The sequence below is a fragment of the Callorhinus ursinus genome, unplaced genomic scaffold (assembly GCF_003265705.2).
Source record: "Callorhinus ursinus isolate GAN/ISIS: 27379988/994484 unplaced genomic scaffold, GSC_fseal_2.0 scaffold32, whole genome shotgun sequence".
In the NCBI taxonomy this organism is placed as follows: Eukaryota; Metazoa; Chordata; class Mammalia; order Carnivora; family Otariidae; genus Callorhinus; species Callorhinus ursinus.
Genome location: NW_027397094.1, coordinates 6,038,364 through 6,053,103, shown reverse-complemented (window position 1 = coordinate 6,053,103; position 14,740 = coordinate 6,038,364). Strand labels below are relative to the sequence as shown.

The 14,740-nt window shown below is 45.9% G+C and overlaps 1 protein-coding gene across 1 annotated transcript in view; it reads left to right on the top strand.

Annotated features, from left to right (window-relative positions):
• The first annotated feature begins 4,018 nt into the window (after nt 1–4,018).
• Nucleotides 4,019–14,740, top strand: part of PRKG1 (protein kinase cGMP-dependent 1) — a 1,235,615-nt gene continuing 1,224,893 nt past the window's right edge. Inside the window, exon 1 of the mRNA XM_025850942.2 lies at nt 4,019–5,275. Within this exon, the coding sequence (XP_025706727.1) occupies nt 5,010–5,275 (266 nt within the window). The 5' untranslated portion in view covers nt 4,019–5,009. The remainder of the gene's footprint in view (nt 5,276–14,740) is intronic.

Below are 14,740 nucleotides of genomic sequence, written 5' to 3'. Positions count from 1 at the left end.
GTTTTATTTTTCAGAATTTTAGGAAAAATGATTTTTTTCCCCCAAACCTGTAGACCAGATATCACTGAAAATCATACACGGCCATGCTCTTCCGGTTGCTTGCAGTGTGGGAAAGAGCTCCCCGTACAGCAACAGGACCACAAGGTTAAAAGCACTTATGTATGTTTTTGGAGGAATTTTTTTTTTAAAACAGCCTATGATTTATTAAGTAAATGCAATAAACGGAAGCTAATTTTGAAGTTTAATGGAGGCAACATTCCGTTTGCTGTTTTCATGTTCTATGTGGTTAACACAGATGTGGATCTGTTTCAGGGCTTTGAGCTTTTATCTTGCATAAGGTGTGACCACACTCATGGGCACCAGAATGTGGTTTAGGCGATAATGTTGAAGCCACATCCAGTCTGATGTAAAATTAACTGAAAATGCTTCAAGCTTCTGTTCATCACCAAGTTTGTGGCCATCTTTAGAGGACCATCTAGACTCCCTTTGAACTCTTTCTTGTCAAAATTTTAAACTCAGCTGGAGTTCATGGATGGATGTTGCCCCTAAGAACAGACTGATAATTTCAAAATGTGAGTCACAGGGAAAGCAGAATTCTCTAGAATCCTTGAACGTAGAAGAGTGCTCTGGACCCTAGGTAGCTTCCACTGCCCCATTTACAAATGTGGAAAGTGGATCCCTCGGAGGTTTAGGGATTTGCCCAAGAGCACACAGCTTGGGAAGTGATAGAACTGAGACATAAGTATAGATCTTTAGGCTCCAAGTCCAATACTCAGTTCAGTAGTTGCATCCCTTGATGGAAAATGCATCCCAAGCAGTTTTCTGCAAATACTGTCATTTTGCAACCAAGAGAAGTGTTTGGATATAAAGTATTGGGATTAGAGAGGTGGTTTCAATCCCTACCTCCCTTCCCACCCATGCCAACCATTCCAAAAGCTCGGACCTCTATCCTCCATTCTCAGTTCCCCCAATCTATCTTCTGCTGCCATATACATGGGACCTCACTCCAACCACCAGCCGATGACTGCTCTCTTTGCACTGGATCCTTGTAACGTGTACTAACGTGTAACGTGTACTAACGTGTAACGTGTAACGTGTACTAAGGTCAATGTTGCTCCAGGGGTGGGGCCATGGGAATGGTTCATCTGCTCAGCAGTGAATGCAGCAATTGCTCGAAATTAGACCAATGAAATATTCTTGGGAGGAGGAGTATTTTATCACTGACATTGTTGAGAACTTGTGGCATATGGTGATAACAAAAAGCAAACTTTTAGTTTAAATTTTTTTAAATAGACCCTGTCCTCCCATTACTTCCCATGACACTGACCCAGATTAAAGGACAGGAATCCCCCATGAGCTACTCACATCTCTAAGGCTTCAGGTTCTTTATAAAGTGTTCCCTTTTGGTGGGGGTACAGAGGCAATGCACCATAACAACATTTTGGAAGTACATGTACTTAAAAACAAACAAACAAACATTTGAGGGGCTCCTGGGTGGCTCAGTCGGTTAAGCCTCTGCCTTTGGCTCAGGTCATGATCTCAGGGTCCTGGGATCGAGCCCGACATCGGGCTCCCTGCTCAGCGGGAAGCCTGCTTCTCCCTCTCCCTCTGCCCCTCTCTGCCTAGTTGTGCTCTCTCTCTCTCTCCCTCTCTCAAATAAATAAATCTTTAAAAAATGAATAAAATTTGAAATTGTGTATGAAATGTAGAGTAGATCCCCAAGTATCACAAGGAAAGCAATTTTGGTAAATAGATTGCTGAGAAGCCAGAATCTTAGAGCTTTATCTGGGTTCATATGGGGTTTTAAATTTAGTGTGTTTCCATTAGCAAAAAACTTTTAGTTCTGCTTGTCACTGGGCTCATAGAGAATGGACATTTTAATACATTTCAGGCTGAAGCAGTGCTGAGCAGGGATTAAGACAGCCTAGGTCAGATCTGGACATTGTGACCATGGACGTATTACCTAATCTGGCTAAGCATCAGTTTCTCCATCTATAAAATGGGAACAAATAATAGTACCTACCTTATAGAGTCCTTATGGGCATTAAACTCAGTTGCATAAAGGACTTAGCCCTGTGCTGGCACATATTAAACATTCAATAAATGTTTATCATCACTTCTGTCATTATCCAGTGGCCAAAAGATTGTAAGTTTTTAATTCTTAAAAATGTTGTACTCAGATACAAAATTCGGCATATTTTCTTTATTTCTTTCAAATGAGGAACATGGAAACACTGGTATGGGTCTTTAAGGACATGACCTCACCTCAATGTGGTTAAGATTTTTATTTAGCTAATTTCTCCAAGGGCACTAGATGGCGACCTTCTCCTTTAAGAAAAAGAGGAAACGGCACAAAATAAAACTAAGGTTTCATTAATACTTTCTTGGTTTGATAGTTGAAACTTACTGCTGCAGATTTAAAAGCGAACAATACAGAGTAAAGCCACGTCTTTGAATACTAAAGGTTGTCAGAATCATAGAATTTCTAGATTTTCTGGTGTCAGGCTAGGAGCAGCATGTTAGGGAAAACATTCTGTGTGGGCACTGGGAATCCTGGATTCACACTTACTAACTTAGGTGACCTTGGACCTTACCTTTCAAGCTCTAATTTTTTTCCTTTATAACGTGAGGTGATTTGGTTAGATGATCTTCAACGTTGTTTCCAGCTCTGAAATGCTATGATTTTTAATAATTCAGTGTTTACTCTTCTACAAGCTCTTTGTGAAGTGTTCCTTTCGCTCTAATTAAATATTTGTTAAGCCAATGGACAAGATTTAATGTCACTCGGTGTCAACATTAAGTTAAAACTGATATATTAAAAAATAAGATTAATTTTGGAAGATAGGGATGCAGTTAGGGTTCTGAGGTGTGTGTGTGTGTGTATGTGTGTGTGTGAAATCTTGGTCTAAATGTTCCTTTTAAAAAAAAATGAGAAACGTTTGAATATCTGCATTTAAGATAAAGTAAAACTTGAAAGAACCTGTCCAACAGTCATTTTAAAACTATTTCTATCTCTTCCATAAAGTTGAGCCTCTGCTAGAGTTTTGAATGTGATAAAGTTTTTTCTAATGCATTATTTTCAAAAGGCCGACTGTTTTGAGTGTTCCTAAGAGGATTACAGCAGTTTAGATTGCTCATAGATGGAAGCAACAAAATAGTAACTATCAATGAGACCAAGAACTCCTTCTCAAATCTTAGTAAATAAAGCCAGCCTTGAGCATCTGGTGTGATTAAGAAATTCAGATGTGGTTTGGAATGTTTTAATTCAAAATAATCAGATGAGTAGAACTGACAGTAAATAATAAAGAAATCTCCAGAATAAAATATATTTTAGGATTTATTTATAAACCAAAGTATATGCCTGCTTTTCCTTAGGTGTTTCAGGCAAGGTAGAAAGATTTTTTTTAATATATATATATTTAAGATTTTATTTATTTATTTGACAGAGAGAGACAGAGAGAGGGAACACAAGCAGGGGGAGTGTGAGAGGGAGAAGCAGGCTTCCAGCTGAGCAGGGAGCACGATGGGGGCCGATCCCAGGACCCTGGGACCATGACCTGAGCCGAAGGCAGACGCTTAAAGACTGAGCCACCCAGGCGCCCCCCCCTTTTTTTTAATAAGTAGCCAGTGGTTGTACATTGATCTTTCTTTTAAAGGGAAGGTACTGTTTCAGAGAAAGTCCTTTGGTATCTTAGTCTGCATCTATTTTTTTCCTTTAAAAAAAGATTTACTATTCTGTTGATCATTACCTGGAGACATGCTTCTCCCACAGTCACAGATAAACTCATACAATGATTTATGTGATGAAAATGCTCTCTGTGACACACACAATAGATTAGAAAAGTAAATTTTAGGCATTAGTAAATACTCAGGCTCAAAGAGGTAAAACAATCCCTTTAGCAGAGGCTGAGGGGGTGGATGCACAGGTAAGGGAAAAACACAGATTACAGATGCAATTTTTCCCCCCAAAATTGGCGCTGGTAGGGGCGAGCCGTGGAAGACGATGTCGTAATATAATCTGGATGCTCACATACACATTTTAACTGTATCAGATGAAATAAAATCCAGGCTCTAAGAAGTTTACAACAGAATGGCCTTCCCCCCCCACCCCTCCAAACATTTGGCTCATTACCATATGCATACTCATTCCACTTTCCTACCAACGGTTCACTATTTCCAGTAAAATTTTATGCTGAAAAAAGTTGGAATTGCTATTGCCCTGTCATTCTTATTCCCTGGGGTCACAAGCACAGGGCTGCACAGTAAGAGAAATACACGCACACACACACACACACACCCTCCTACCTTATCCAGAGCAGAAGAGAAGTAAATAGTGAAAACGAAGATGAGTTTATGCAGGTTCCTGATTCAAAGGCAGCCTAATATTTATGAAATATCTCACACTGTCTCTCACACACACCCCACCAAGTCTTTAGGCTCCAGTTACAAGCGCTGCGTCATCTGCCAGATCACATGGTAATTGTTGCTATTTCAAGGATCAAGTGGCATAAAGCTCCCCCCACCCCACCCCTTCCCTTTGGTACCATATAGCGTGGAAGAGTGATTACTGTGTGATGGGGTGAGACCCGGCTCTCTGGTCCAACCCTCCAGCTGGAAGCCAGGCTGTCGGTGGGGTGGCGCGCGCGGGGTTCTCACGGAGCGACCGGGAAAGGGGACGGGGGAGGGGGGGGTCTCAGGGGAGGCTGGGCAGCTCTAATTGGTTTCTCAATGAAAGATAATCACCTAGTCCCCCGAGAGGCTGGGGATTAGCACTCTGCCTCTCCTCTCCACCGCTTTTAGACGTCTCATCCTCCCCTCGGAGCTTTTAGTCCACTCCGCAGAAGGCGCTCGCAGACAGCGGCTCCCCGCGCCCGCCGGCCGCTCCGGGGGCAGCGCTGCCGCGCGCGCTCGCACTCGGCGCCCCCCTCGGCTCCCTCGCCGCGCTCGCCTCCCCCGGCCGGCGTCCGGCCGCGCCCGAGGAAAGTTTCGCGGAGGGGCTCCGGGCGAAAATGAGCGAGCTGGAGGAAGACTTTGCCAAGATTCTCATGCTCAAGGAGGAGAGGATCAAGGAGCTGGAGAAGCGGCTGTCGGAGAAGGAGGAGGAGATCCAGGAGCTGAAGAGGAAGCTGCACAAATGCCAGTCGGTGCTGCCCGCGCCCTCGCCGCACATCGGGCCGCGCACCACCCGGGCGCAGGGCATCTCGGCCGAGCCGCAGACCTACCGCTCCTTCCACGACCTCCGACAGGCGTTCCGGAAGTTCACCAAGTCTGAGAGGTAGGCGCGGGCCGGGCGCGGCGGCCCGGAGCCCAGGCCCCGCTCGGGAGTGGGGGCGCGCGCGCGCGCGGGGAGGGGAGGGGGCGCGGGGGGTTGCTGGCGCCGCGGGGCGCCCCCTGCTCGCCGCCGAGCGGAGTGGGGTGCCCCCGCGGCCCGGGGCCTGGGAAGGGTTTAGTTTTGTTCCCGCCCGTCACGTGCCGCGCCGGGCTCTGCCGGGCTGGGAAAGGCGAGCTCCTCGGGGAGACGCGCCCCGGTGGCGTGGGGGTGGGGAGGAGACGGAAAGTTTGCTCGCGCCGCTAACTCGGCGGCCCCGCACTCGGCTGCGGTCGCGCCGCTCTCCCTCCGTGCAGCGCGGCGGGGACGGCCTCGCCCGGACGGAGCCGCGCGCGCGTCCCGGGGCCGCAGAGCTCCCCGAGGCGACCCCAGACCCAGGCCGCGGTTCGTGCGCCGTGGGGCCGCGCCGGCGTCCCGGGGGAGGGGCGGCGGAGGCCGGACGGGGTCGGGTTCGGCGGAGGGACTGGACTCGCCGCAGCCCTGCGGAGACGGTGCAGGGGCGTGGGGAGGCGGGACGGGGGGCGCGTCTCGGCTGCCGGGATCCGGCCTCCGGGGTGGGGAGACCGGGAGAGGTTTATTCACAGGGTCACTTTCCAGGCAGCTGTGATGTCAGCAAGAAATTGCAAAGAAACCCCATTTTCTGGACCTTCCCAGAAGGGCCACACCTGGGGCTGCCCTGGGCTTGGAGGCGGCTCGGTGACCTTGTGCCTGGAGCAGGTTTGGGGGCTACCGGCCAGCCGTGTCCCAGGGTGGATAAGGCTGCCTCCCGCGGAAGCTTTTCCGTGGAAAAGTTGGGGTGAAGGGGGAGGGGGGCTGCTTCTCTGGGCGCCTCCAGGCTCCTTCTTTTCCTCTCCCGGACACTCGGAGAATCCAGTCCGGCCCGTTCAAAGTTGAGTGTCGCGCGGTGGCGGCGTGCAGAGGAGGCCGGGCGACTTTGGCCACAAGTGGGAAGCTTTTGCACCCCCCTCGCCGCCTTCACCGGAGAAGGCTGATCGATTGGCTGCCGCATTAACGCGCCTCTGGACATTAGCGAGAGGAAGTGCAGACTCCAGAGCCCATTACTGGCTTTTAGTCTCTGGAAGCGCACCGCCGAAAGTGCATTTCGCAGGATATTGAATATTCCATTAGGCGTGCCTTCATGCCCACCCCCCTCTTACCCCCTTTCCTCTTCTTAGATCACTTGGTGTCTGAGTTTGGGGCTCTCAGGGGACTCCTCACTTGAGCCCCTCTCCCTTAGCTCTCTGACTTGGAGGCCAGCACTTCTAAAGGGCATGTGTTCTTGTCCAGCGTCCATCCAGGCCGCCCCCACGGCCCCCCACTCTGCCTCTGCACCCCTTCCTTGTCTGTCTCCCCTGTGCATAGTGCTCCTGTGTGGTGGGGGAGGGGAGCGCCGGAGGCTGGGCAGGGAGGGGTGAGGAGCTGTTAGAAGAGCGCCGGGAGCTGGGAGTGGGCCGGGGAGAAAAACAGGAACCGGCCAGAAAGGATTCGCCCCTGGACCGTTGGGCCCGTTCTGAACCGACGTCTAGGGAGACAGTTTCCAGATCCCTGAGGGACACTCCACTTGCGCAGGGACACTGCACATGGCACCTTTTGGCCCAGCCCGCCTCGAAAGCCCCTACCCGGCGGAACGATGGCATCCTTCCTGCTGCCAGGCCCAGACTGCAGCCGCCGCCCCTCTCTGGCCTTGCCCTCGGTGGGGAAGCGGCTGCCCCCGGGGCTTGCCTGAGGCCCCGGGGCTGGGCTGAGGCTCGGGCGGCGTGGGGCTGCGCATTCCGCGGCCGCTGCCCTGCCCCTCGCTCGGCAGCTGGAATCAATCTGCCCACCTCCTTAAGGAGCCCCTTCATCAGCGGTCAGCCGGCAGCTGCTCGCCTCCGGGGCCGACGGGCCGGCCGGGGCTTTATCGCATTTTTGGAATTTCAGATCCCTGGGTCTGGGCTGTGCCCCTACAGACTAGCCAGGCGTCCTCCGCGGCACGGGGCCGGTTTCACCAGGCTCTGCAAGGGCCCGGGAGGAAACTCTCCGCACCCCGCTTCCACTCTCACTGGGGAGCTGGCGCTCAGAGGCGCTTTTATTCTCCTGGGCGAGCAGATTTCTCTAGGAATGAGAGGACCGTTTGTAGGCACTTGAAGGAAATGGCTGGCCTGTCCTTCGCACACGTCGTGCTCCCTTTCCTACCACCCCTCCCGGGCCCCAGCGCTTTGGTGTTAGGGGTAGGAGCCTTCAGCCTCTGCGTGGATCGGGGAAGTAGAGGTCAGCGCACTTTTGTGTCTAAAGCAAGAGAGTGGAGCCCTTTTCCTGCTTCCTCTCTGCTCTGATTTACGCTGGGATTGAGGGTCAACTTTTCCCCGCTCAACACTTAGTTTTTTTTTTTATACTTTCAAATGGGAGCCTGGGGTGTATTTTCGGCAAGCTGACTCATTAGAGTTTAAAGAATTTTGGCAGGTATAATATATGGGGAGAGTAACCTCTGGAATCAGGTACTCATCCTAGCCCTTAAAGAGACAATAGCAATTTAATTATTGGTCACACACTTCAGTCTGGTCAAGGAAGGAAATCATTTAAAAAGTATTTCTCAGAGCCAACCTTTAACAGCAAACAAGAGGCTCTCAAAATAAAGTGTATTTTTCTATGCTTTAGATACTTCGATTTGAGGATGAGGTATTTCATCACCTCAGGCACCCTCATGCCATCCTCACGGGCTTGCTGAGGCTGAAGAGACTGCTTTACTGTGAAGCTAATGCTCATTTGCAGTTGCTATAGAATTTGAGTGATAGCTATTCATGAGTTCATTTCAAACTTTCCTAGGACATGCGGTTTTTATATGAACAAGGCACGTACATTGAAAGTACAGGAGTCTGTCTGGTGAGCAGAATGATGAAAGAGCTTTTGCCTCCAAGCACTGTTTTAGAAAATGATGGCAATCTAAAATATTTACATAATAGGTGACAAAAATATCTTAAGCATTTATTGCAGTGGAAGGAAATGGGAGAATTCACTGTTGTAATCAAGTCAGTCCAATTAGCCAGATTTCCATGTGTCCACAGAGGGTATACGGCACAATCTCCATTAGGAATGATCTAAGTATCCAAGGAATGCTTAGATGAAAATTATACTAGGGAAAGGGAAGATCTGAGTGCTCAGCATAAGTATCAAATGTACAATATGATGATCATGTTCAAAAAGAAAACGTCCGACTTACTGCAGTCCTCATTTTCAGACCCCATAGAAATGCCCAGGAAGGATCAAGTGATTATCTTAGAAAACGGTAGCGTATTTTAGATGATGATGATGATGATGATATTTTGAATTTATAAACCACTTTCTGCCAGTTAAGTCCAAGTGTTTCACATAGTTTTCTGTGAACTCTCAATTCCCTGCATGTATAAACCCCACATCAAGAATTACCTAATATCCTGAATTCTTTCTCTGGATTTTTTACACACACACCTCAATTCCTTATTTTGGCTGCCCATTTGGCTCAGAGGACTGCAAACAGTTGTTGTTGTTTTTAAAGTAGCTTAAGTGCAGGCTGGAATCAATATTAATCTGTAACAGGGACGATAAATTGTATTCCAAAGACGTTTGAGCTATTCTTGTCACAAATCCCTTGATTCTTGATGATGTAAATTCGTCAATTGGAACTGGAACTTCCCTCCACTGGGACATGGATGCTTTGGGATGGATGCCCCAGAAAGCTCATTGCTTTTTGCATCTCTCATTCAATTCAGGTCTGGTTTAACCTTCAGACTAAATCAAGGGATTTGGCCTAATTTTGACATAAGCAACTTCAATGAAATGAGTGAGTACCAGCTGAATTCTGGGCCCAGCTTATTGACTGTTCATAGAGAAAATCCACAGTGCTTTGAAATAGCAAGGGTAATAAAGAGAGCGAACTGAGTCCTGACGAAGATCTCACAGCCAGGAAATGTGAAAGACAAGTTTCAGACCCAAATCTTGAAGTTTCTAGAGCCCAAGTTCTTTTTTTTTATTATTATGTTATGTTAATCACCATACATTACATCATTAGTTTTTGATGTAGCGTTCCATGATTCATCGTTCGCGTATAACACCCAGTGCTCCATGCAGAACATGCCCTCCTTGATACCCATCACCGGCTAACCCATCCCCCCACCCCCTCCCCTCTAGAACCCTCAGTTTGTTTTTCAGAGTCCATCGTCTCTCATGGTTCGTCTCCCCCTCCGATTTCCCCCCTTCATTCTTCCCTTCCTGCTATCTTTTTCTTCTTCTTCTTTTTTAACATATCATGTATTATTTGCTTCAGAGGTACAGATCTGTGATTCAACAGTCTTGTGCGATTCACAGCACTCACCATAGCACATACCTTCCCCGATGTCTATCACCCAGCCACCCCATCCCTCCCACCCCCCACCCCTCCAGCAACCCTCAGTTTGTTTCCTGAGATTAAGAATTCCTCATATCAGTGAGGTCATAGGATACATGTCTTTCTCTGATTGACTTAATTCGCTCAGCATAACACCCTCCACTTCCATCCACGTTGTGGCAAATGGCAAGATTTCATTCTTTTTGATGGCTGCATAATATTCCATTGTGTATATATATACACCACTTCTTTATCCATAGAGCCCAAGTTCTAAGCTGCAACACTGTATCACCTTGGAATTGGGCGAGTTCCATCTTAGTTACGGGTGAGTCCTTTCCAATAGAAATCAGTGAACCTGTCCTAAATTAGAAGGATTTTTGTTAAAAGAGTCTTAGAGCCGGCACTCAACTGACCTCCTGAGAAGTGGCCAACGAGCTCTTGTATCCAGCACACATGCTTGGGTGTGCTCACGGCGCTGGGATTTCCTCAGGTGGTCCTGCTCTTGAGATTGTCATATACTAGTCTTGCCCTTTGCTTCCTCCCCACCCTTCTTATGTCCTAGGCAGGCTGATGAATAGGATGGTTGTGACAGTGATCTTGGTTGCCTCCTTTGGACACCATTCATTATATATCCTTTGCCTTTTGCCTTGCAGACCGCTCATGCTAATCCCTTTGTCGCTACCAATCCTCCCATTGAAAGGAATCCATTACGAAGTGACAACATATTGATATGTTAACTGGCTATCCTTTCCAGATTAACACGGTAATCGTTTAAGAGCCTCTGGGAGAAGCCATTCATTTAGTTTGCTCAGATGAATAATATTTATGACAAGAGTTTAAGGGGAGTCAGGCTGAGGAGGACAGGGGAGGGTTTTTATGCAAGATGGCTTGTCAGCATTCTGAGGACTCACCACATGTCATTGGGAGAGGACAGATTCTGAACGTAAGCGCCTCACACTTCCTGTTGGTCAAAGTTGTACCCTGCTTTTAGTGACGAGAAAACGGAGCAAACTATCCCTGAAGTGCCTTTTAAAGGATTGCAGAAATGGGACCTGGAAGATAGTTCAGGTTTCCTAATTTTGCATCAGGACTAGACTTGGTGAATTGATGTCTTCAACTTACCATCTGTCTGTACTTCTTATTTAAGACTGATTCACTTTGCTTCGAGATCGGCTCAGGGTCTGGAGTCATGTACATTTTCCAGATGTATTTGTAATATACCGGGATTTCTTGCTCCATTTGAATCATTGATCTATGTATAGGTTGAAAGTTCACACTTAATCACGTATTCATTAGAAATTGGACTGACCCTCATGAGACTATTTCCAGCAGACCTGAAAAAACAAACGATGTCCTACCTTCTTCCTCTTTTTCTAAGTGCCCTCTCTCCCTACAGTGTAGGAAAGGCTGAGTGTGCATTGAAACCCTTTCTCTTGGTCAGATTTTCAGGTGATTTTGTAGTTTCTCAGAGCATGAATACTTATTTTCATTTGCCATTGAGAATGGGCTTATCAGAGTTCAGGACCCCGTCTTATCTAGGATTCTTGTAGCTCTTGGATGTTACTGTGAGTTTGGAGATAAACCAGGGATAGCATATCCTGTTTCACAAAAGTGAAAGCTCAGAAGTTTGGGAATTGTCAAAAAGGAGTCCTGACCTTGAGCCTACCTTTGTTGGTGCCACACTGTTGGGTCCCCGAAGAGAAAGGGCTGTATGTATATGGTTATGTGTGCGTATGTGTGTGTGTATGTGTGTGTGTGTACTTTTTGCACTTACGGTTGTTCTTATTTTGAAATTCCTCTTAGTTGGTCCAAATCAGTTTCTTGTAGAATGGAAGATTTACTTCTTGGGCTGTTATGATAAAATAGATTGTAGCACCTTGCAGTTTGTCAAATTCTTGCACTTGGTACTGGGCACACAGCTCAAGATTGCTTCCCAGAACCAGTTCAGAGAACCAAGTTTTGTTGCTCCTTGCGGAAGTACACCTTCTCCTGGTGTACTGACGATTTTTCACTTCCTTTCCTTTGTTCTTGGGTCTGCCTGTGTTCTCTCTCTCTCTTTTGGGTCCCCTTGTTTCTCTGTTCCAGTTTAACGTCTGTAACTCCTGCCAGATCAGTTCCATGTGCAAAAATCATAAAACAGCAAACATAGAACAGAGTTCTTGCTCAAAATGCTACTCTAGCCTTTTAAAAACTATCATAGCTTCAAACAGTTCAGGTATTATACAATTTGAGTTTCCTAAAGTTTAGTTAGGAAAAAATCTATTGTTCATATTGAAATATAAAATGCTTTAAAATATTGGCTCTATAAAAAATGGGTATTTCCAGAAACTGTATATCTTTGAAATAGACTTGTTTTATTATATGAAGACGGATGGTGGATGTAGTCTCCTTATTTTACTTAGTGTTCTTAAACAACAAATCCCTTTTTAAAAACTCTTAACCTTACTCCTCACTGCTCACTAAACATTATTGGGGGATCGCAGACTTCATTGTGCATCATGTTGCTTTTTATTCTAAACACTTCCATATTGTTTCCTATATATGAATATAATAGAAACCCATGCTACCTGGGGAAATAGTGTAGTTTTAAATTCAATCAATATAAAGTTTATGTGGACTAGAAAGTTTTAAAATACTATCTGTAATTTGTCCTATCCAGTGAACTAGTAGTGTTAGCTGTGTGTTTATCTGTTTTTAGTTTAATCCCCAAAGGTTAATCTGTTGATACCAGGAGTTGATTTGAGTTGATTCTGTTATGCATATGAATGCATCAGTAGCACTTTGTCACGCAAGGTGATAACCCGGATGTACTGGTTTCATCTGAGTGTTTATCTATTAAGCTAATCCGATAAGACGCCTACAGGAATTACCTTGTTGGTTTAAGTTTTGCACTTGTGATGAAGAGTATCCAACTATAGTTCTTAACTTACTCTTCAGATTTGCTGCTAATTCAAACTGTTCTTCCTTTCTGGTCCAAATTAGAGAGGGTTTCGAAATGTGTTTTAATCCTTTAATGTGTCTTTATTCGAGCACTCTGATCTCAAACGCTGCAATAACGCTGCTCATAAACCTTACAGGGATCCTAAAAATACTTCTGTTTGCTGCTTACAAGTATTTGTAGGTCTGTTTATTCAACTATATGCTACTATTATTGTCTGAGGAGCAAATCTAAAGCTTTTGGGTACATGTTAATATTTTTCTCGATGCCTCTCATTGCCCCTGTGGTATAGATAATGCTAATTTCGTGCATCACATGGCCATGAGGAACTTGGCTACTGATGCCCAAAATTCTCAAAATAGAACAGTCTTTTATATCTTAAGTTGTAAACCCCTGGGTAGAAACCAGGTCTGTCAACAGTAAAAATTTCAACCAAATAAAATCCTCAGCTTCCTGTACCTTCCCCCCAACCCCCTGCTGATTTTTGGAGAAAGGGTAAAAACAGCACGCATCTAGAATGTATCAAAAACAAGCAAGCAAAGCAAAACAAAACAAAACAAAAATGAACCTTCTAGAGAAAACCAGTTCCTATTTAGTTCGGTCTCCTCGAGAACAAGACCACTCTGAAATAGTCAATACGGCATCGTGCGTCTTCCTCAGGCAGGCTCCAGCTGTGGGGTCCTGACACCCAGGGCTGTGTATTTGATTAGTTGAAGGTTAAAATGAGTCAGTGATGGCTTGAAAGTCAAAATTCGTGAATTACTTGTGTCTTAGGAAATAAGAGCGTTCACAGACATCTCTCGGGAGAGCCTTTTCCTTGCATTCTGCTGGGCTTTCTGGACTGGAGGGATTACAAATATATGGCAGGAAGTTGCACATAATCCACGGGCGGTCATGTCTGTTCACAAGAGAGTGTTGCACACGGGAACGTCACCCGTCTTGTGAGTCACTGCAGAAAAAATGTCTGAGAACTTCTAATCTGAACCATGCCTCTAAAAAGTCAAAATCTTGACCCCCGTGACCTTCAAAGCTACTTACTTGTAAACAATGGTTGTTAGATTTACTCTGCTCTACTTAGTATGTCTACTGCTGAGCACCATGTCCCCAAGTGTGATGTTCCTGTTCTTGGCGGCACCAGGGATGTTTCTGGGTGGTGCACAAGGGAGTTTCTTGTATATGAACATTCAGGAATTTCACTAAGTGTTTGAGGAAAACATGTAACAAGCCCATCAAAGCCATGCTATGTGACTATTATTGCTCATGATAAGGCTAAGTTTTAAGAAAAAAGTCAAAACATGTTGATGGTATATAGATGGGTATACAGAAGAAGATGGAGGAGAATTGTTTTAAAGGCACTTTTTAAAATTTTTTATTGTTATGTTAATTACCATAATCACATCATTAGTTTTTTAAAATAATTTTTATTGTTATGTTAATCACCATACATTACATCATTAGTTCTTGATGTAGTGTTCCATGAGTCATAGTTTGTGCATAACACCCAGTGCTCCACGCAGAACGTGCCCTCTTTAATACCCATCCCCAGGCTAACCCATCCCCCCACCCCCCTAAAGTCACTTTTTTTTTTTAAAGATTTTATTTATTTATTTGAGAGAGAGAGACAGAGAGAATGAGAGAGGGAGCACGAGCAGGCGTGAGGGGCAGAGGGAGAAGCAGACTCTCCGCTGAGCAGAGAGCATGACGTGGGGCTCCATCCCAGGACCCCGGGATCATGACCTGAGTTGAAGACAGACACTTAACCAGCTGAGCCAGCCAGGCGCCCCTTAAAGTCATTTTCAACAGGAATGAAGCAGATTGTTTTCATGCTTGTTCCCTTGTTCACCCCGACGCTGTTTTGGAAGATTTTACCTACCTACCTGTGTGCTCGTCTTTGGTGACTCAGTTTCTCCACAAGGGTTAGAGGGGGGACATAGAGCTAGGCAGGAATGGTGGCTTTTATAAAATATACTCTTGCTCTGATGATAGAGCAGTCTGGTTAAGAATTATTCACTCGAGTATATCATCAGAAAAACATCGGATTTCCCCCCAGATTTATGAATTTCTTTGCCATATCACAGCAGGGCCCACAGGTGACCAGGACAGGCATTTTGTAGCCGGAAAGACCTGATTT